At 38.8% G+C, this 23,755-nt stretch overlaps 1 protein-coding gene across 1 annotated transcript in view; it reads left to right on the top strand.

Moving 5' to 3' along the window:
* Window positions 1-23,755, top strand: part of ARHGAP15 (Rho GTPase activating protein 15) — a 320,771-nt gene that overhangs the window by 245,852 nt on the left and 51,164 nt on the right. The window contains exon 13 of the mRNA XM_038142951.1: window positions 16,612-16,746. Coding sequence (XP_037998879.1) covers window positions 16,612-16,746 — 135 coding nt within the window. The remainder of the gene's footprint in view (window positions 1-16,611; window positions 16,747-23,755) is intronic.

Here is a 23,755-nt window from a genome sequence, read left to right as displayed (position 1 = left end):
TATAAAAAATTGACCATCAATCCAAGTCTGTATGAGCAATCACAGCCGCTTTCAGAGTTATTTTGTATTAGAAGCAATTTACCCATCTGGAAGAACAAAGATATGTGCAAATGCTGGAGTGACTGACTTCCAGCAGATGCTTAAAGAAAGTTAAAATCTCAACTACTTCTGGGGTGCCTGGCCTCGATTTCTGACCTGGAAACGTTCAATATGTTGAGGAGTTCTTCCGAATGCTGGGGCAGCTCGCTGGTACCTTGGCTTTGTGCTCCCTACTTGCTGATGCTCTCCCACCACCCCTGGCCAGGCTCCTTGCCCACACAGCTGCACAGGGAAAAGGGGAGCAGTCGTAAAGCTTCTGGAATGAGACATGGAAATTAGTGGCTGCATCGCCTCGGTATTGATTGTGTGAGTATTCTGGGATGGGGTGAGAAACGGGGATGAGCCTTGACTGGGGCTTTGCAGGGTGAAAGGGTGAGATATAGGACAAGGGTATGAATTTCTTGGATGTGGGGCTAAATCGTGGCTTTGTGCTGCTGCACGGGTTTAAGGAAACAAACATTTATCCCAGAGCTTAGAAACCCAAAGGTTAATGACCCATGGAATTCACATTTACCCCCAGTACGGTACCCAAATGTGACAGCGCTGCTGCAAGTCCCGATGGACAAAGACCAGTAAATGGAAAACCAACTTTATACTGTAATTCAAGATTATTTGAATTTACTTTATTTGTGAAATCTTTCCATTTGTCTTCATGCTTTTGTGCATTTGAAGAAGAAGTTTAGGCATTCCTTGATCCATAGAGATTGCTTTTCTTCCTTTTCTTCCCTTTGATTCCACTTGCCTAATAATAATGGGCATTATCTTATATCCATATTTAATTTTATTATGTCACTCGCATTGCAAGAAAAGGATGTTCTTTTCAAACATTGTAATGCATTTAGTATTTCACTAGTCATCAGTTAAATCAATTTTTTCCCTTTATTGGATCTGAATTATAAATCAACTAGTCATTGTATGGGATACTGTATATGAATGTACAGTATATCATTATGATGTATCCTATAATAATGTCTCTTAGACATGAAAACTAAAGATGGTGGTTTAAAGTGCTGAGAGAGAAAAAATTGGAAACATCTGTTAGTAGGAAGTAGAGAAGACTTTTCATTAAAGTTTGTCAAGTGTATTTGATAGGAAGAACACACTGGGCCGTATTCTGCCACCCTTTACATACACCCACCCCAGTACCCTGCCTGCTTTTTCTGTCTCATGTAGAAAAGCCAAGATTATGGGAGACACTGAAAAGCCAGCTCTCTGCTTTGGTACAGAAGCTCAAAGAATCTGAGATCTAAGGCAGAAGGGAAGTTTTAAAGGAAAAGAAATATTACAATACAGTCAGTTGTCTTTGTGCAGCAATAAGGAGAGCTGTCCTGCTCTTACATTGAGTATTTTAGCAAAATCATTGGGTAGAAGTAGTGTGGGACAGTTTTGGGCAAAAGCTCTTTTATTTCCACTTATCCACTAATTGCAGGAAGAGGAATCCTTTAAAAAGTATAAAATAAAAAATTGAGGAATGCAAAGATTAGTTATTTGGAGGTGTCTCGTGAGCAGATATCTCTCCCAGGGTATTGTGAACAAGCTAGGGAACAAAAAAAAAAAAAAAAAAAAAAAACAACGAGGAAAATGATTAAGAGCTGTGTGTGTTTTTTATCTGATTTGTCCAGGAATCCACATAAGCAGACGTGAGCTATCTATTTAAGAAAACCCTGCCGAGGCCATTTCACACCTACACAGGTTCCACTGTTTGTTCCACTGTGCTGGTGTCAGCAGCAGGGATTTTGGCAGTCCCAAACCCATGGGTCACAGCTCTTTCTCTGCAAACCCATCCAGGGGGTAGCTGCTGCTGGCACCACCTTGCAGCCTTGTCCTAGGGCTGGACGTGTGGCACAACAGTTACATGTTCATCTCATCCCTACATCATGTTTGCACACTGTCAAAGGCACGTTCGCACTTCAGAATTCCTTAGGCACAAGGTGAAATACCCTCTGCACCTGCAGCACAGACCTCTTCTCTGGCTGGTGCAATAGTTTAAAAGCCAATATCTCACCTTGCTTTTGCAATTTTTTCCCATTTCTGTCTGCTCCCAGTGGTCTCTGAGCCCCGCCGTTTCCATGATGATATACAGAACTATAAAATCAGATACAGCAGTCGCAGGGCCCGGTGCGAATTACTCCCCAAGTCAATAGAAAACAGAATATTGCTTATTGATTTGGTCTAGCCTGTTGTGTGGTCGATAGAGAACAAACTAATACAAATAAAATGAATCAATTGGAATCTGGCTGTGGACCTCGGTGAGTCACATGAAGTAGGTTTCTGATATCCTTTATCATCACGCACAGCCAGTGAAACAAGAGTGCTACTGTCTTCTGCTGGCGCGGAGAGTTACCTCAGGCTATACTGAAAAATGCTTTTTTCTTATTTTTAGACCTGAATCAGCCCATGCCAGCAAATGTATTCTTGTGAATACAGATCCTACTTTGTTGTAATGCCCATGGGAAGGCGGTAGTGTAACCTGTTTGGATGCAGCTGCAGACCACCTGTAGAGAAAGTCAAATTAGGGAGAGACCCCACTGTTCTTTGCATTAATGCTTTTTGTGTTGTGGCCTGAATCCCCCTCCCTCCCCCTTCAATGTATCTTTCTCAACTGGGGAGATGGAGAGCACATTTTAAGACCTTCTGCCCATTTAAGGCATCTTGTGATTGAAAGAAGATTTGAAAGACTGTAAAATCTCCCAGTCACCAATGAGCGATGGTGTGCAAGGAGCCTTAATACTTTCAGGATGACTTTTCCTCCTGGTCCTGCAGGTTTGGGAGGTGTTGTCTTTGTGGAAAGGGCTTAAAGGGCACATTTTTATCTCCCTCGAGTAATCTGCATGTCTCCTAACTTCGGAATGGAAAAGTGGTTGTCAAGAAGTAAAGCTTTAACTTGCCACACTTTTAGTCCCATTGTTTCTAAATAAAAGATGGGCAAACAAAAGGAAATAGCTCAAGTCTAAATGCAGTGCCTGTGTATCCTGAGTATCCACATATAAACAGGCACAACCTCACTGATCTTACTTAATGACACTGAAAGTCCTTTTTCCTACAGATTTTTCTGTGTTCAGGACACAGAGATAGTTAAGCACGTAAACAGCTGGTTTGAGATTATATATCTTTGGTATGAGAAGTAGTTTTAGTTAGTTTAGTTAGCTCTCCTGCTATCTCAGCTGCAACTGCCAACACTGCAGGTGTCTCTAACTTCTCAGCAGATTAAGCTTTTTACTCATTTACCAGGTAGCATTTTGTTGCATAGCAATGCAATATTCTACCTTATGTCACATAAAAACTGCCTGCAATGAAAATTTCATGTCATTTCTACTTTTCACCCCATTTTTTCACAGATGAATCCCACTGTTTTACTAATCGTTGACGTACTAGTTAACACAGGCAGAGCTTGTAGATGGAGGTAATGTCATCAAGCCTTGCCTCATTTTAAATTCCTTTTTTTCACTGGTGATATCAATGTTCACTGCAAAGACACTGATGATACTGAATTTAATTGGTATTTATGTGTAGGGTCATGGGTACTCTCAAAGAAGTTTCTGTGTAACTTTTCCCTAATTGAAATTAGATTGAAGTGTTGCTGTGTACACTGAGACTTAATGGTGACAACGTTGAGCCAGCTTCGGAGCTCAGATGCATGGCACGCATCCCAAGAAATCTGCTATGATGCTCCCACATACATCTATGCATATTTTTATGGTACAAGAGACATAAGGTGTGGAAAAGGAGCAGTCTCTTTAAGGGGGATGTGGCAACCCTATCTGCCAGTCATCTTGCCTCTGCTGTTCTATTCCTTTTACAGCCATTCTGCCTGGCTGGTATCTATAACATCTTTACATACGTGTTTAATGGCTGCACTGATTAAAACCCAGGGGAAACAGAGAGGACATGGGAGTAATGGGCTGGCAGCACTGGTACTATGTGAACGTGGTTTTTTGGTCTGATTCAGGGATGAATTTTTCACCACCTTATACTTTAAATAACATATTATATGAACAACCTGGTCTGCAAACCATTTTGGGACTCAGTCTGAGGCTCACAGCTGATGTGCAATGTGAAGGGCCGGTGTTGATATTGGCTATAATGAAATGTCACCATTAAATCCCTATTTTACACCTTATTTTGACTCCAGACCAGTGCATCTTCTTCTCCCTAACTCTTGTGGAGAGTACAGAAAAGTGAATTCTCACTGGTAGAAGTGTTTTGACTGGGAGTTTAATTTATAGCAGCTCATAGAATTGCAGTGTGTAATAAGCAATGTCCTTGAACATTTTTCATGTGCTTCTAAGTGACTCTTTAAAAAACATTGGTTTCCCTTGTAAAAATCATTAAACTTATTAAGGAAAAAGCAGTAGTCTGGGTTGGTAGTCATCCCAGTGCTTTAAATACTAGTGGATAATTAGTGACATGAATAAATTAAATATATTTCAGGTATAAAGTTGAGGAAAATCACCAAATATTAGCAAAGCTCCAAAATCAAACTACTTTGTGTCGCATGCTGTTTTAATGACTGTGGTTTATAAATGTGCATAATTCCAAAGAGATCACATGTTTCACATAATAAAAATTACTGTGACATAAAATATATATTTCCTTAAAAAAGTACTTGTAATATCAAAAGGACTGTGAAGTATTAGCCATTTAATACAAATTTATCTTTTCTTGCAGATGATTACATTTTCATTTTAATTGCTCACATTTTCGGTTCTGATCTTAATGTTTTATAGTAGTGAAGACATGCCACAAAGAAAGAAAAAAAAAGATTTTATTTGTTAGTTAACAGTCTTCAGAAGTCCTAATTTGGCCAATGTGTTCTGCTGCAAAGTCTTGGAATGCTGTCTTGCAGTTTCAAAAGTGATCTTATTTGGCTTCCCAGAAACTATTATGCCTGGAGGATGCCATGAGAACAAGGGCTGCCTTGTTAACAAGTAGAAAACTCTCAAAAACAAGATAGGATCCTGATATAAATCATAATTTAGATGCACAGAGCTATGTTCACAACCACAGTAATGTAATTCATTTACATCTAGTTATTACTTATCTCCACCCGAACTCCGAAGTTCAGGAATGCAGCTGCCTTGTGCCTTGTGACTCGTGGGGGTTAGGGAAGAATGACATCACCAAATTTAAGCACATTACCACGCTGACATAGTGGCACCTTGTTTTCCCTTCCGCGGATAGAGCGGGGATTGTGTGCTACCCCCCATTCTCCCAAAGAATACCTTTTTTCCCCTTTCAAGCAGCTGCTATATGAAGGGTTGCAAATGTCACTTCAACTAATGATGAATGATGCTTGACCCTTGGACCTGTTACTATGAATTTTATGCAATGCTAAATTAATATGAAAGATCTCTGCTAGAAGACTTCAGCTATTATGCATGCAGCATAAATGATATGTTAAACAATCCAAATTTTTTTCTCATAACCATGGTAAAATGCAGAGCTGTTTCAACGTTTTTTGATGTGTATTTCCACTTCAGATTAGTATCTTTTCTTTCTAAAAATATTTTTGGTAAGCAAATCAGTTTGCGAAAAACATTGTCAAAAGGGCAACTGGCCCACATGTCTTTGTTGTTCACGTTTGAATATAATTAATTATGTAAAGCAATAGTTAGTGGGAGCTTAACAATTAGCAGAATCTGTCAAATAGTCACACGGAAATTACTAACTAATTGAACTATTGGTCTTTTATTGTTTCAGGAAGCAGGACAGAGTGTCATTCCTTTATCTCTTAAATTCGTTATTACAGCATATCACAATTTTCAAGCAATATATGCCTCCTAATAGATTAATGCATAAATAACCCACCCAGTAGTGCCACAGTGGGCAAAAGTGTTTGAAATAAAACCACCTGTTTTAATTAGTATTCAGATTCATGCTGTTAAAAAATGGTAATCCTCTTGCAGTTATATGACATTTTTAAAGCTTTGAATTTCCATCTGCATCTTATATTATGATGTTTCAGGATTGTCGTGAGTTAATTATGTTAACTTTGGAAACATTGCCTGCATTTAGAATGAAAAACTTCAGCTTGAATAGCCAGGAAAGCAGATGCTATCTTTCTTGTCAACTGCTTTGTTGTGTGATGCCTTGAAACTTTTTTATAAGATTCTGTCTCCAAAAGGAAGTATAAATCTCCATTTATTTGAAATGTTGCTCTAATCTAATCAATATTTTAATATATTTCTCACGGGAGGGACCTGAATGCGTCTCAAGGAACCAAAGACATGAAAATCTCTTATTTTATGTTGAAATCCTCGTTATTACAAGTCCATTCACAAGACTAATTTGTAGAACAGGAAAAATCCATGTACTATGAAGTTCTGAAATTGTTTTGAAGCCTACCCTTGCCCTCCTGTAATACATGCCTGTAGTTTGAGGTGGAATGAGAGGAACTGGAAGCATTACAAGCAGGATACACATCCAGATAAACCCTGGAAAAGAGAAAGGGACGCACAAATCAATGGGCAACGTGGCAAATCTCCTCTGGGCTCTACCGCAGGGAAAACGGACATGCAAAACACGGATGTGCACGTGAGGTGGAGGGAAAGGTGTGAGGTGAACAAGGATTTGGTGGATGCAGGAGGCGCTGCTGTCTCCTCCTTACACGTGAGGCTGTGAGGCTGTGTGGGAAATGGAAAACATCATGACGTGAGTCACCCGAATTTCATCGCACCCCTTCCCTGCCAAGCAGGAACCACAGGCACTGCCAGGCGTGTTTGCGTGTGCCCCGGGGTGTTCATGCATCTCCCGAGGCTCAGTGGGAGAAGCTATGGAATGGCACGTGGAATTGCACGTGTCAGGGTGGGTGGAGATCATTTTAAGCCCACACTGGCCCCAAAATTCCAACCTTTTGGTCAAAATTACCTGGACAAGGTCTCAAATGTTGCTCTGTAGGCAGCTCTGTGTCCCACTAGTCATGTGATTCCATGGGTTTCATGGACACTTTGGGCTTCCACACTTGCAGAGTCATCCTATTCCTCCAACAAAAGTTATTTTTGCTGTCACAAAAATGCATTACACAAAAATGTTAATGTTTGTAAGCCAGCTCTGTGCAAAAGAAGCTGAAATGTGCAGGATAACCCACGCCTGGATCAGGACAGGATCCACTGGTGTGACTTCAGAGTGGATGGAACCCCAAAGCTGATGAGTTTGTATGAAAAAAGTGCACTTACCAAGAGTCTTCCATATTCAGGGTAACATGTGATTCCCAAAATGCATAAAAATATTTGAAAATTTATGTTATTATTAGCACTATTATTATCAAAGGACATTTCGTTAACATTTAAAAGTCCTTCAGTGCACTTGAAGATATATTTGTTTTAGCAACTTATATAATCCCCTCCTGTTTAAAGTTTTGTTTTAAACACATACAATTATCATCTCATATGCCCTGATTCAGTAAGTACTTAGAAGCATTCCTATCTTTAACAGCATAGCTAGTCCAAGCTAATATCCAGGGAATGGAATTAGAGCTTCAGATATTAGCAAAAAGTAATGCAAATGTGAATTAAGCAACATGGTTTTGAAGTAAGTTGACTGAGGACTTTTTATTCCTTAAACCGAATGCGAAAGTTTGACAAAAAATAAAAAAAAAAAATCAAAGCGAGCATTACTGATATTAATAATTATTTTTAAAGTATATAAAGTTGAATAATTTAGTCTGGCAACTTGAAGGAATTAGGCACTGAAATAACCTTCCAGTGAGGGTAGCAAAGAAAAATGCTAATGGCTTTGAGGCAGAGCCATCAGCGAAAATATAATATATAAGCAAATTTAGATCTGTTCATACATACATATATACATATGTACACATTTGTGGACATATATAAGACTGGTATTTTTGTTGGGTTTTAGCATGTAAGTTGCATTAATTAACGTAGTTGAAGTTACCTGCATTGTGAAAAATTACTATTTCCAAGCTAATAGAATTTATCATTTATATTTACATCAAATTTTATCAAATTTATATTCGTACCTTTGCCTTTCCTGGTGTAACTTTCCATAAAGATAAACCTAGATCTAACATGGTGCTCTACTATGGAAAACTCTCACTACCTCATGTCTGTCCATGAGGTGAGGCGATAGTCTCTGTTCACTGTATAACTGATAACAAACTGTTGTGTTAGGTAACAATCTCAGCCAAGTTTTCATGAACTGAACCAAGAGAGGTGAAGCCTGAATTATTCTTATTACCCAAATGCAGTCCTGGGTCTTTGTCTTGGGTTTTTGAAGGCAACTCACTTTATTGCTCATATAAAAAAAAGAATTCCTAAAGGCAAGGTGCAGGCATTAAAGTGCTAGTGTTTGAAAGTATTTAGCAAAGTGTCCTTTCTTTTTGAATAACTTGAATAAAGTGTTTAAATGACCTCTTCCTAACCAGAAGAGAATATAGAGAAGAAATTAAGCTTTATTGGTAAATTAAAGCCCAAATCCCATGGTTGATGAGAGATATGGTCCGTTTGAAATAGTTACAGTTTCAGACTTTCTCTTCTACAATCAGCGGGTGGAGACCAACATAATCCAATTAATTGTAATTCCCTTTTGTGGCACTGGTACAGTGGTGAATGATATAGTAAGTCCATTGAAGTCTTATCTTTGGTCAGATAATCCAAATGGATTCATATTATGAAACAGTCCTTTATAAAAGTTCTGATGAACAGAAGTGTTTTGACTTTAGTGAACCAAAAGATAAATTCTATACAAAATAAAATGTTTTGTCCTTGACATCTACAGGGCTTGTGTGCACCTGATTTCATGTAAGAATACTTCCTTCAGATGCTCTGCTTCAAAGAGCCCGCTCATTAAAAAATAAAAATGTCGAATTTGTTCTCTGGACATCCTTAAAACAACAAGGTGTGAGAACAGAGATTTACTGTGGATAACCTGTATCCTTTGAAATAGTTCCATCAAAATAAATGAGGTTACGGATATGAGGAATATGTGAATAGCACTTTGAGAATTGTTTATATTTCTATTTTTCTAATAAAACAAGAAATATTTCATTGATAATCCTTATTGCTGTAAACAAACTATATATGTTTGTTCCCTTCTAGTATTGTAGGAGGACTAGGGGAATTGCTTAATTTTAGCCTAAGCTTTGATCTATTTACATTTGGAAGTCATTTACATAAAGGAAGTTATAATGATCTTTATTGTTTTGTTAATTATTTCCTTTGATTATTGAAACTCACTCACTGAGGCACAAGCTCATTGTTACTGGGGTCAGTCACAATAATATATTTGGCTGTGTGCAACAAGTCAGGATTGGGTGGTATTCTTGTTTTTTGAATTGTTTTCGTGCAGACCCTTTCAGTTTAACAATCACTGGAGACGGGACTGATTTAATGCATCACTCGTCTGATCCAGTGCTTCATATTTTGTATTTCTCCTTTCCTTTAAAGTTGTCCATAGCAAGCCCACACTACAGCAGAGTGTTTTTGCTTGTAGCATGTTGAAATCTTATATTTACTAAAGGATACTGAGATGCCATTTGTGGAAGACAACACACTAGACAATATATTGAGGTCAGATCTTTGCAGACTCTCTCAAAAATACTCTTTTCCCTTTATTTTTTTTCCTCTCCCTTAAAGTGTCTGGTTGAAATTTAATACAAAGACTTTTTTACCCTTTGGGGTACATTACATATGAAATAATTTATGACCCATGAATCACAAGAAAGCAGTGAATTAGGTTTCAGATAAGTCTGCCAAATATTACAAAACATTGTGTACAGATTTTTGGACTATGAAAAGGCTTTTGACAAGAATGGAAATAGAAGCAGTGTTAGAAACAGCAAGAAGGGGAAGAACAGAACAGCTATATGACAGAATCCTAAAGCACTCTGAGCTAGTAGCACAATTAAAAAGATATGAATATGAACATATTTTTGAAGTATGAAAATGGGACAGAGAGTCATTGTCCAATTCCTCTCTGTATTAGATCTTCAGAGCCTTCAATTTATTTAAAATGTAGATTTGCAGACACCGATACACATAAATCTGATAAAAGATCTGACTGTAAATGGGGAAGAGAAAAAAAAGATAAAACTCCCAAAATTAGATTGCAGAGAAGCAAACTGGAGAGCAATTACACAGTAAAAAAAATGTTAATAACAGATTTGAGGTTGGTAGGCAGATATTTACCTTGACTAATGTATGTATACACAATGCACAGCAAAGAGGGGAAGATCAATCAAGTCAAAAGCAGAATTTAGAATGGACTTTTCTCTTTGAACAGCAAAATGAATCCTGGAGAATAAGTTACTGGTCTAAGCAAGTATTAGATCAGTATTTTGGTGTTTTGTTCTGTATTTGATGTTTTTTTGTTCTGTAGTCATTAGCCCAGCTCAAAATAAAGAGGGAAGAATAAACAGAAAAAATAAAGTGTGCTTTAACTATTAGGAAGAAGCTGAAGTTACTGTGCAATAAGTGGAGAGAATTAGATAGAGGACACAATCTCAGCACTGGAGGACAAATGTAATTTCCTCTCAGCACAGACATTTAATTTCTGTGAGTTGCAGAAAGTTTGCCAAGCCCCTTTCTGGTGTTCAGGTGGCCATGGTGCTCTGTGGAAGGGTAAGGGCTGGGTGGGAATTCCTCTGTGCTCCTTTCTTATCCCTTTTTTAAGCCCTGAGCAGTACCTGATTGTTTCTTTGGCCCCAAAAGGAGTGATCAGGACCCTGCAGGTCCCCATGCTCTGGCTGTGTCTGCCTGCTCCTACTCTTTGTTTACAAGTCACCTCCAAGCGAGTCTGGCAGAAGTATGTTGATCTGTAAACAGGTGGTCTGTTTATTCTTAGGGAGCTTTCAGCTGCATTTTGAGGGGAAATATTCTCTCTTTAAAATCATTCCTTTTCCCATACGGAATAGTTGATTCAGCTAAATTTAATGAATTTTAAAAGTACTTGTAATTATAATCCCATCACAGTAATTATTGCTCCAGATCACGATGATAGAATATGCTAAGTCAAAACTAATATCTGTCGTTGAAGCTTGTAGCAGGTATTGGCAGTGAATAACATATAAGTACCTTGGTGATGATACCTGTTTCTGGCTGCCAAAAGTATTTCCTTCCAAGAATTTTTTTTATACTTTCAGTTCTAAACAGTGAGTGATAGTGTAGAAATTTCCCTGGCACTGTGGCATCGCTGACTGACCACTTTTCCAAACCTTTGAACTCCTCTGCATGCCATCATCACATACCACCCCATAACTCCTCAAGTGCACTGGATCTTTTTCACAGAAACAATGAGACAGTTCATCCCTCTCTTACTCTTTGGACTTTGTGGAATTATAGGAGGATGAATATGACCCAGTGTGGCCAAGTACAGAAACCTTTTTTTTTTTCTGGCACAGGCTGAGGTTTAAGTTAGCAGTACTTGGTTCTTCCAGTGTGCTCCCAGGTCAGAGAACTGTCACTTGAGAGGACTGGAATAAGCAGCACTCTGGGTGCACACAGAGATGTTCTGCATTTTAGCTGAAGTTGCTCAGTAATTTGTGCTTGGACTTCATGGAAATGGACTCCAGTAATAAACACACGTTCAGGCAATGTAGCATCACAGCTTAAATTTTCTGTTGAAAGGGCATGCCAGATTCCTCCAGCAGAGGAAGTGAAAAGCACACAAGCTTTCTTTTGCTGACTATATCCCTGATAAGTCATCAGTGCTAGAATTGGATGGATTCAGACGAGGCTGTTTAGAAATCCATTGCAGACAAAATGTAATGATTTGCTTAGCTGACATTTTCCTTGATTTGTTTAAACACTCTTGGAGGTGAAGGGCTGTGCATTGAGCTCAGGCAGGACAATGGATCTCCCAAACCTAGCGAGGGAGAGAGGAAGAACTCAAAAAAATCCACCTGAATGAGGGAATTATTGCTTCACAAGAGTTGAGGTTTTTGTTGTGCTATTTCATAGAAGTTACAGGGGTTTATGGACTTTGGAGGGTGTCAGGGCAGGATTTACCTCCGGGGAGGCAAGCTCAGCGTTGTGTGCTGTTTCACGAAGGGATTGAGCTCCTGGCCATGGAGTGAGAAACAATTGTCACCACCTCACAGCATCCCATTGCTGTCATGTCTGGACATCTCTGTGCTCAATTGCTGCTCTAAATTGAGTGTTTGAAAGAAGTTGTCTGCCCCAAGAATGCTGCTGTGTCTGTGCACTGGTGATCAGAAAGGCTGTGGCTTGGAAAATGCAGGTACAGCAATGGAACACACACACCTTCCAGTGTACAAATTGGTGTTTGTGCTGTCAGTCATGAGAACAGCCCTCACAAAGGGATTTTGTGATGAAGACCTGTGCTGGTGCACGTGGAGAACTTCTGCTTGAGTCTGTGCTTTACCCTTCTTTCCTAGTGAAGACCGTGAATGATCAGGAAAATATTTTTGATTAATATAACTATGAAAAAAAAGATGAAAAAGAGGTGTCTTCAAATTTCATACAAGGTTCTTCAAGTTGGAAAAAAAAGCATAACACCACTGGTCAGTTGGTCTTTTCCCTGTGTTTGCAAGAGGAATTTTCTTTTCCTCTTTTAACGACAGGACTGTTTTGGATCTCTTAGTAGTAAAATTTCTATTAGGATGAGTGAGTCCAAAAAATTTCCCAGGATTTAAGCCAACTGGGAATTCTTTGTGCACACTCAGTTCTGCAATGATTTTGTTGTGAGGGAGATTGTAAGTATTATTTAACAGTGCCATGGAGGACTTTCTCCAGGGGAGATTTCCCTCAGTTTATACACTGGTTACTGAGATAAAAGCTCTGAGCTGGGGGTTGACACACCCAAATGCCAAATTTTCATCCCAGTGCTGCTGTGTGCAGCCACCAGCAGGAAAATGATGGAAAAGGCAGCAACACCAGCAAATGGATCACAGTACGAGACCCAAAAAGACCCTGAATCACCAAAGGCTTTAGAAAGTTTTTTGAGGGCACAACGCCCACAGCAGACCAGGCGTTGCCAGCTGGGTTTGCAGGACTTGCTTCCCACATGATTTGTGGTCATCCATGAGCTGCAGGAATGTAGAATGCTCAAAGAGGGCAAAAGCCTCTGAAGGTAGAGCTCTGGCACGTGATGGCAGCATGGGCAGGAGACAGCTTAGAGCTGGGAAAATACAAGCTATGAATTATCTGAAAAGACAAGTGAAGGAGCAGGGCTCTCAAAGGACTACATTTTGCTCCTAGAGATTAGTCTACATACCAGGCAGGGCATGTGGTTAGAGAAACCACATCCATTTTCTTTCAAAATTCAACTCTCTCTACGGCTTTGGTTGATTTTCATATTTTTATTTTTTTCCCCCCCTGTCTTTAGCTGATCTTTCCATAGATTACCTTCTTCCTTTCTGAAGCTCAGAATAGCATCCTTAAACCAAAGCTGATCTCCTGTTTGGTTCTACTGCAGACATTACAAGTGCCATTAAAAATGTGAATTGTTGAAAAGGCTGAATAGTAACACAGTGAAACACACGTTCCCTTCACAAATGTATTGTGTATCGATTTTTTTTAAACTAATAACCTTGACAAGTGCCCACACTATTTTTTCCCCTTAATGTGGTCTTTATATTTTCAGCCTGGGTATTAGCATAAATTTTATGGGATTTTCTGGGCATATTTGTGTCTGTATCTAAGATATATGATATCAACTGGCAGTGATGGTTGAACTAATCAAATACTACTGACAAGTTAAAGCAAATTTTTAGGACTGTGAGATTTTGAGCATCTTCCCAGATACAGTATCTCCTGACTGAAAGCAGTCCTTGACTGTCAAGTTTAAATACCAGATTTGGGACTTAATCTTTATGTAAGCAAAACACCCCAATAAGAAATATGTCTGAGTAAAGCCAAAAAGCCAGGTCCTCCCCTTAAACCCAGCCTGAAATGTGTGTGTGTGTGTGTTTGTTCATGGCCCTTTCACCATGGCATGAGAGATTCCAACCAGTGGGAACCAAATGAGAGTCTTACACTGAATGGACTTCTATTTTCTTTTCCTTTTTTTTTTTTTTTTCCTTTTTTTTTTTTTTTTTTTTTTGACTTGGCATTTGTTCCTTCTAGCAAACATTTTTAAAAACTCTCTTATTGCTAGAGGGAAAATTGACACCCTTTGCTTTCACGATGATACATTCCTAACACGTTTCCTTGAAGAGCTGGAAATGGTGCAAAAATCTGGTAAGATAAGTCTCTATAAAGCCTTAGAAGTCAAGCATTCCACTTTAGACATTTAAGACAAATGCATGGCAAAAACAAGTTGTGTTTCTTTTTTTTTTTTTTTAAGGTTTCTACTTAAAGTTCTGTGCCAAAGCTACAGTACTTATACATTTTCTAAATGTGTTTTAAGCAATAAGTTGTACAACATTTTTAGAACATGTGTTAAGCTATTTCTCTAAGAATGAAGCTCTTAACAAAACATAAGCACTCTGCATGAGATCTTAGCAGCAAAGTGCTTAAAAGATAAAGTAAGAATTGGTACCATGGGAAGAACACCAGCTGTAGAGCACACAGGTCCATTATGAGAAGTATGGTAGTGGGTAGGGAGAAAATGATTTAATCAGGAGTAAAACCAATTTTATTATAAGGGCACGCAGGGGGTGTGGCACCATAGTGAGAGGGACATTTCAAAATATCTGACAGATTTCAACAATGTGAAAACCCACCCTGTTCTTTAAAGTGACAGTAAACCCCATCAGGTCTCTCTTTTTGATGCTATTGTTAACAGTTGACTGTTTAAAGCTGGCCTGCTAAGATGCTGTCGATCTAGTTCAATAGTGTGTGGCAAAATAAAAGGCTAATTGTTGAAATACGATCAATCAAATATGATCTCAGAGTCTAAAGAAGATCCCCTCTGGTAACTCATTTGAGATCAAATCATTACTTTTATGATTGAGGTAATTGAATGGGAAAAAAAGAAAGAAAGGGGGGAAAAAAAAAAAAAAAAGGAGGCTTGAAACCAAAGAAGCAAGCAAGACATCTAAATGAAATGCACAAGTCTGCCTTTGTTCCAGCTATGTCTCACATTACTCCAAGTTAAGGAACTGGGTTCATTCTTTATTTGTATACATCTCCCAAATCGAGAATTTTTGAAAGCATTTAATGACATTTATTAAATAAAAGTTGAAAGATGACTCCATTTTGATTAAGATTTTCTGCCCAAAAGTAGAGAAAACCATTACAGTAGGGGGATCTGGTGTTGGGGGTGTCCACATGTCTCCAATGATTTTACCATTTTGTTAAGCAACAGTTCAGTAAAGAGGCTGCTCTTGAAGCCCACTGAATTGCTACACATGAAATTTCAGTGACATTTAGCAAAACATTTCAGGACGATGTTGCTTCAAATTAAATTTGTTCAGCAGTTTTCATGGTTGGCCCCTGATTTGCACTCAGACTGAAATTTTCTAAAAGAGAAAATCATAGCACACGGCGAAGAAAAGCAAACTCCAATTTTGGAGTAAGCGAACTTGGAGAAAGTGTGTGTCGTTTTGTGTCATTTTAATTTGGACTAATAAGGATTTGCTCTTTCCTCGAGTTTTATATGGATTATGATCTCACTGTTTATTATGTTCTAACAGTATCACTCTCCTAGAATTAAAAAGAAAAAACATCCACAAAAACAAACTCAAAGAAAAATAGAATAATCACCCAATCTCGTTTTATTTTTATTAGAAACTCTATTTTAGCATTTAGTTTCTTTTATATTTAAATTCCTTAGCTCAGTCAAGCTTCAAAAGAAAAGATTTTTTTTTGTTTGCAAAACAGTTTTGGAGGCACTTGTGGTTTGTCTTTAGTGTGTTATCATTTTTGACAGCTTTGCATAGCCTAGGTAGGCCAACAGGGGTCTGTCTAATATTGTTGCTGGGCAAATCTTCCTCCCAGAGATGAAAACCAAACAAAATATTTTTGAAGCAGTAAGAAGGAATTAATATCCTTTCTCTCACAGTCCTCTATTCCTTGCTGACATTACATTCAGGCAAAAAAAAAAAAAAAAAAAAAGAAAAAAAAAAAGGAGAAAAGCGTTCCCCATTATTCCCTTGTACATAGCAAGGCTAACACATGTAAAGCAATAACTCATTTTCTATTGCCATGTTTAGCATATGTCTCCTGTTGGCTCAGCAAGGCCTTTAGGCCGGTCCCTTGAGCCGTCCATCGTTGGCAACTCTTAGCCCCTCGGCCTCAAAACCAAATAGCTTTGAATCATGTTGAGCTGTGATGCTAATTTTCATACTGATGCATTATGGGAATAAATGTATCTGACATACTGTGTCAATGGTACTGTCTCTTTGTGTCTCTTGTTTTTTTGTTAGCTGCATTCCTACAGATGGTATTCCATTGAAAATGTTCTCTTCCTACAAAAAAAAAAAAAAAAGAAAAAAAAAGGAAAAAAAAAAAAAACATGCACAGCACCAAACCTCTAGGTGCAGAAGGCTGTTAACGGTTGCTGATGATAGTAGGCAAACATTAACATAATAATTAGTGTCTTGTAATTGTTTCATTAAAACCAGTTGTTCCATTTCTCCTCGTGTTTTCCCAGAAGAGAAGCTGAATTTGGACGACAGCCAGTGGGAGGACATCCACGTTGTCACCGGAGCACTCAAGATGTTTTTCAGAGAGCTGCCTGAGCCGCTGTTCCCATACTCCTTATTTGAACAGTTTGTGGAGGCGATAAGTAAGTACATCACATACAGTAGCAGCTAGTGAAATAGCCTGTTACATAAAAATAATAATAAACTTAAAAAATAGAAGAGCAGGGGCATCTCAAAGCTGACTTACCTTCCATTATTCGTGATCCTGTCTTTTTATTGTTTTTTGGGACTGCCTTTTATCTCTTATGGAATTTAGGTGTTTAACTGGAGAGAAGGAAAAAAAATATTGAATTAATGATCTCTAAATTTTGTCTCTGCAATTTGACTGTAGTGCGTAAAATGGTTTAGGAAAGGAATTAAAATGTGTATGTATTCAAAATATGCTAGGCTGATAATCCATATATCCCCAAACACAAGAGAGAGACTAATAATTGTGAATCATGTTAGAAGGGGCTGTCTTTATGTTAATCAGAATGAAATGCGTGTGTTTTGTTCCACAAGGTTGCAGACTCTTGCCTTGCAGTGCTCACAAAAAGATTGCAAAAACATTCATGTTCTCATTTTCATATCTACCTTTGCTTGATTATTATTTTTTTTGTTTAAAGTTGGCAGGCAGCAAAAGTACTTTCAAAGTCCCAGGCATTTATTCCGTTCCACGTCTCTGTGGTTTATGTGCTGCAAACCCTCCCTGTATTTAATATATGCAGGTGCATTTTGTAAAACTGTATCGACTCGGAAAAACTTGACAAAAAAACCCAGTGATTTGGGGGTTTGCTCCTGTTGGGAAGGGGGGGAGGGAGAGGCATAGCTTAAAGGGAAAAAAGCTGAGCAGGAGATTAATTAAAGATCCAATAGAGAAAATCTCTAGGAAAAAAACAAACCCAACAAAGTACTCAGAGGTCTGATTTCTGAGTGATGGGCACACATATTTGCCATTGCTGTTAATGAGAGCTGGGTGTGCACATGCGCAGCTGTCGGGGAATACGAAACCCTTAATGTACAGCTCACTTTGATTTTATATTCATAAGAGTCTTTAGTTCAACTAAAGCTTTTCAAGACCCAGCATCAGATATAATGAGGTTAAATACATCTCATAAGATCTTTCCCTGCTCAGTTATTTGGAGGTGCAGTGCAGTTAAATTACCTGAAATTTACTCCTGGCAGCTCACTTCTTTCTCCTTCCAAAGGAAATCAGGTGGGGAACATCATCTCTCAAGTTTAAGTTCCTGTTGCACAGCGTCTGCAGTGCTAAGAGGGAAAAACAATAAAGAATTTCTTATTGTTCAGCTTCTGTGATGCCTTGGGATAAGATGCTCATTGAAGCACCAGCACCTGAACGTGCCCTTCAGGTGGTTTTGCATCCATCTGCTCTGCGCTCTTGGAAAGGAGGAGATGAGGTGTCCTCTCGTGGGCCACAGCCTGACAGATCATCCACACCTCCTATGCAGCTAATTCTGCAGTCAGATATTTAATACTGAGGAAGAACTTCTTTACATCAAGGGTGGCAGAGCACTGGAACAGCTGCCTAAGGAGTTAATGGAGTTTCTCTGTCTGGAACCTCCTGTGTCACCCACTCCAGGTGACTCTGCCTTGGCAGCAGGGGATGGACTGGAGGATATCCAGACAACCCCTCCAACCCCAACTCTCCGGTAATTCTGTGGTCTATCTTCTGCCATTATAATCCACCATCATACTGGTCTTCTGGGGCTAAGCATATTCATCCTCTTCCTTATCCCTTTTTTTTATTGTCCATTGGGGCATCTTTTGCAGCCACTGTTGTACTCTGAAGAAAGATATCAGCACACCATGATCTCACTCCTGTTGTCTTCTGCCCTCAGCCTCTGTGCTAGTGCCCAAGTCAGGGTGATTTGACATCTTCTGGTGGCCAATGGGGATGTTTTTGATAGTGAAAGTACCAGGTAATCGGCTGTAGGCTTGCGAATTAAGTTTGAAAGCATGTCGGGAAGAGACTGTCTACTAAAGCATTAATATTCATGAGTGAAGAAATTAATGTCCCTTTCTGCTATTTGAACTATTATTAATTCTTATTATGATTTTGAGAGCCATTATACACATTGATAGGCTAATGAACAGTCATTTATAGAGGGATTTTAAGACAGTTTATTCCGAGGAAGGAAATGCTAGCACTCTAGGACATGCTTCGCACTATTTCAAACCCCTAATTCTTGTTGCTTGCTTTACTGCACATCAGGGTGATTTCTGCCTAATCCAACTGTCTAAAGTAAGCTACGATTTCCAATCAATCTTCTCTTTATTTGGCCTTTACTGCCACAGGATCTACAAATCCGTAATCTTACCAACTCTACTTAAAAAATGTCTATAAACAACAATTAGGTGTTTTCAGTGTTTCTGGAGCTCTTCTGTATGTTAATAGTCTTGAGGCAAAGTAAAAAATCTCTTTTCTTCAGTATCATTTCCATTGCAGATGATTCTTTGGCTACTTGTGCTAATTAATTTGCCTGGTCAGTACTGAGCGGCTGGAAAATCTCCTCTCTTCTCCAGTTTGTTGTGAAAAAGAGACTATTCTTCAAAACATTAGAGTTATCAGCATGCAGTGATGGGTGTGCAGTACAGCTAGAATAATGCCAGAAAGAAAACAACTTGATTCCCAGATTGCCATGCTGCCTATATCCCAGCACTGAAGACTCCTTAGTCAGAGCCTTGCACACATTGTGTAAGATTAAGGGATCTAAAAACCTACATGCAGGTTTTTAGTGGCAAGTCCCCAAAAACATTTATGGGGGCTTAGTCCTCTAGCTGGAGGTTTCAGGAAGAAGTAGACCCCAAGAGGTGTGGTGGACTCCTTATTCTAGTAATATTGTAAAGACTATGTGGAGAAAATTCCATAACAAGCTTAGTGTCAATTTTCCTGGATGCTGCTGCCATTTTAATTATGTGCACGGGACCAAAACTTTGCAGTACTCTTTATTATGCAGAGCACTTGCTCTCCACCTTCAATTTCCCCGATAACTAACTTTAGATATGGCCATACTGTTAGAACAATTTACATATGACCAGAAAATTAGAAGATAATTCAAGGTGTTAAGGAATCTCGGAATTCTGCTTGCTAGGCTGAGGTTGGATAATACCTGTCCATACAGCTTATATCAGGGAACTTTTAAATGATAAATGGAAGTCTACAAGACCTCTGGCCCAATACTAATTTTGTTTCCTAGGATTTGTAAAGTAGGGTGTTTTGGGTTATTTTTTTATCCAGTGAGTTTGTCTGATATTACTGGCAAGTCATTTTGTATTATTTTGGATGAAATACGCACTTCTTAAGTGTGCCCGAATGCTGCCATGAAGTCAGGTTCAGCCACACTTAAATTACTCAGTACCACAAACACTTCTATTGATTTTCTGGAAGATCAACAGACGTAGTTCAACAGATTGTCTGCAAGTGAAAATGTGCTTCACGTGAGTAAGGTGGTAGAAGTGCCAACAACTGAAACACTTAATCACCTTATTTACAGAATTCATCCTTCATAGTCATACAAACTTTTGCCAGGACTTCAGACACTGAAATCTACCCCTAAAATCTGTTTAGAAATATTAATAGGTAAATATGGTAGCTGATTCTAAATCTTTATTTGGATGGAACTAGTTTTCTTGAAATGTTTCAGGCAAAGGCATGGAGAAAAAGAAATTTCTACTACAGTGCAGTGAGGGCTGATATCTGCAGCACAGGAAATATTTAAATATCCACTAGTCCTTCCAGATCTTTTCAGCTGGAGCAAGCTGTATAGACTGTGCATCTGTACAGACAGTGCATCTGTCCAACTGCACTTACGAAAAAACCTCACTGATATTCCACAAAGGAAAATTCCACCCAGTTCCCAAAGCTGCAACATCTGTCTCTGGTTTGGGAGGCTTGGGTTCAGGTCTTTGATTTTCTCTGCAACAGGTTGGAAAGATTACTACATTGGAAAGATTTTTTTCAATGAGGTCTAGTGATTATGCCTTCATTTCAGTTCCTTATCTCTAATATGAATTTAATAGGTGCCACATAAGCACTGTAGATAAATAGGAGATTTATTGTTTAAAATGCACACACAGAGGCAGATGTGAGTGTATTTATATATATATATATATACTCTAAATAGAAATCCTTCTGCCAGAATTACGATTCTCCTGCAGACAGTTTTCTGAATGAACCTAGCAGTTACTGCAGTGGGTTTCCCACTTGAGACAGATGAACAGAGGAATGAGATTAATTAAAAAAACGTAGTGTTGAAAATCTGACTTGCAGGTTTTCAAGTGGAATCCCTAGCCTGGTATGTCTCGGGTCTCAGTGTGTGGAACGGAAAATGTGGAGTCCACACCCAACACCAGATCTCTGGAGAAAGGACATATTCCTGAAGGGAGACTATAAGAAAGATGGGGAGAGACTTTTTACAAGAGCCTCTTACAGGGCAGTGGGGGATGGATCCAAACTGAGAGTAGGTTTATCGTAGATATTAGGGAGAAGCTCTTCCCTGTGAGGGTGAGGCCCTAGCACAGGTTGCCAGAAGAGTTCTGGATGTCCCATCTCTGGAGGTGTCCAAGGCCAGGTTGGACAAGGCTTGGAGCAACCTGGGATAGTGGAAGGTGTCCCTGCCCATGGCAGGGGGTGGCACAAGGTGATCTTTGAGGTCCCTTCCAACCCAAATCACTCTAGGATTCTATGGTTTGTAGGGCACCAGATCCAGTCAGCATATGTGGCTTCAGTCCTGGCAATCCCCACAAGGATCAAGCCCCCCAGACACTTAGACAAAGCAGTCCCCCATGTCTGGAGCACAGGATTTTCAGCCCTGACAGGAAAGGAAGCATTTATTTGCACGGGGAAAAGCAGAGCCATAGGCACCTAAAGATGCTCAAAGGTCACAACTGTAGTACCTAATTAGCCTATGCACCTTCAGGGATAGATGGCAGCTGAATAAAGTTTTGCAGAATTTAAGTGCCTCGACACCAGTGAAGGTCCACATTAGATACTCATTTAATTTTTGTTTTTTCAAGATCTGGATTTTTTTTTGTTCTGTGATTGCTCTGATAGACCATTAACACTTTTTTCAAATGATTTCACACATATCCTTTCGATATATCAATTAAGGTCTCCTGGTGCATGCTAAGCAGAATTCTCAATGTCATTCCTATCAATCCTACAATGTTATGTGTTACCCTACTATACGGAAACTGAAGATGGTTATTTAGCATCTTAGACACGATAGAGTTTTGTAACTTTTTTGGTTAGCAAAAAATGCTGGATAAAATTTTTTTACGGTTTTGTTGGTCTGTGACATTGGTCTTTGCTGCTCTGGTCTGACAAAATCTGTGATGGCAACATAGCAAAGCAATGAATTCTTCTTCCATGGGACTCAGACTTGTTTTAACTCCCAAAAGCTAACGGTGCTATCAGTAGTTGTCAGTCCTCTCCATGCTGGTCAGTTGTCTTCATCTCCAGCATTTCTGGCATCAGTAAAAAGGTTTTTTTCTGAGTTTTGACTCTTGTTCTGCTTCACTAAGAGCCCCCAAGAACCCACCACCTGTGTGGCTTGAGACAACATGCTGCAGAAACTCATATCTATCTGGGCAATGATCACGCTTTGGTCTCCAGCAGACCAGAGCAAATTTTTGCACTGAATAATGTAACTTTTGAGGAGTTTGCACAGAAGCTGTCTGCACCAAAATCAGGCAAAAATTAAAAATTAAAAAAAAAAAGAAAAAAAAACAAACAAAAAGCAAAAAAGCCTGTGTCAGGAGGCAATAAACAAGTCATCAATACATAATCATGACCAAAGAGCTGAGCTGCATTGATTGAAAATATAATGTAGGAAGGACCTGCTCTGAACTACTATGCAGTGTTATGAAAATAGTAGCTGGGAAACAGAAAGGAAGTAAATACATTCATTTATTCTGACAGTCATAACATCCTTGTATCATCTTGGTGGAAAGTTACAAAAGATGTCTAAAGAGATTTTCAAAAGACATCTAAAGAAACCTCACTCGAGGCTTACAAAGAACAAGGCTCAAGGCCAACTCGTCTTGGAAAGACAAGTCAGCATATTGCACTGTAAGAAATCCATGACAGTCTCTTAACATCATCACGTAATAGGTTCCTGAGAAACCAAATCTTATCAGTCTCTGGCATTATGCAAATTTCTGTCATAATCTCAATCTGTGGGCTTCGAGTCCTAATCAAACTGCCTTCAGATTCACAGTTGGCGAGCCTCCTATTGAAATCGTTTCTCTATCCTCCATTTACTTGTCCAAGGAAGTTTTGGGGCTTGGCATGGCATCAGAAAGCCTCAATTTCATGTGAACATGGTGATTTATAAACAAATCCAAGGTCACCACAATATATTTCACATGATACATCATAATTAATACACTTTCTTGGCCAAATTTAAATATCAGAAGACAGTAGAGATCCATAAACTAATGTGAGCAGAAGAAAAACCAACTGCGTAGAAACAAGAAGTAATCAAAAGTTAAGGTGCACATTTTAAAAAAAATTATTGAAAAAAAAAAGGAATGATTTTATGAGTAGCATAATCCCAGGCATACCCAACCATGCAAATGTATGTGTGTGGTACACACATTTTCTCAAACACAGTAAAAAGTAATAGTAGCTCATTCAGAGTGTGGTATTGGGTATTTTCAGTGGGGTTTGAACAGTATTAAATCAATTTTTGAACTGTCCTTGAAACCTTATCTGGAAAGTTGTATGAATATCTGATTCAAGAGTCATTAACTGACATTGGCAGAGAAAGAAAAGGCCCTCGCATTTTAGAAGAGGTGTTAAGATGATGCAGGAGACAAAAACTACAAGAGAAGGTTTCTAATCTATGGGTGTTAACAAAATACAGATAAAAAGTATATATGACCATTCTGAGTGAAGCAAATAAGTAAAATAAAATATAAGTAAAAAATTTTTAAATATATTTGACCTGTAATGTTCCCAGCATTATAGCTATCATATTCTAACACAGTCTCCACATAAATTCAAGCCAATAATAAAGAATATCTCCACTGAAGATCTAAGTGGAGGCTGTTGTATTTGCAGTAGCAGCAAACTGGTAACCAAAGAGGTTC

This window comes from Motacilla alba, chromosome 7 (genome assembly GCF_015832195.1).
Source record: "Motacilla alba alba isolate MOTALB_02 chromosome 7, Motacilla_alba_V1.0_pri, whole genome shotgun sequence".
Taxonomy (NCBI): Eukaryota; Metazoa; Chordata; class Aves; order Passeriformes; family Motacillidae; genus Motacilla; species Motacilla alba.
Note: the sequence above shows the minus strand (reverse complement) of the source record. Positions and strands in the feature narration are given on the sequence as shown.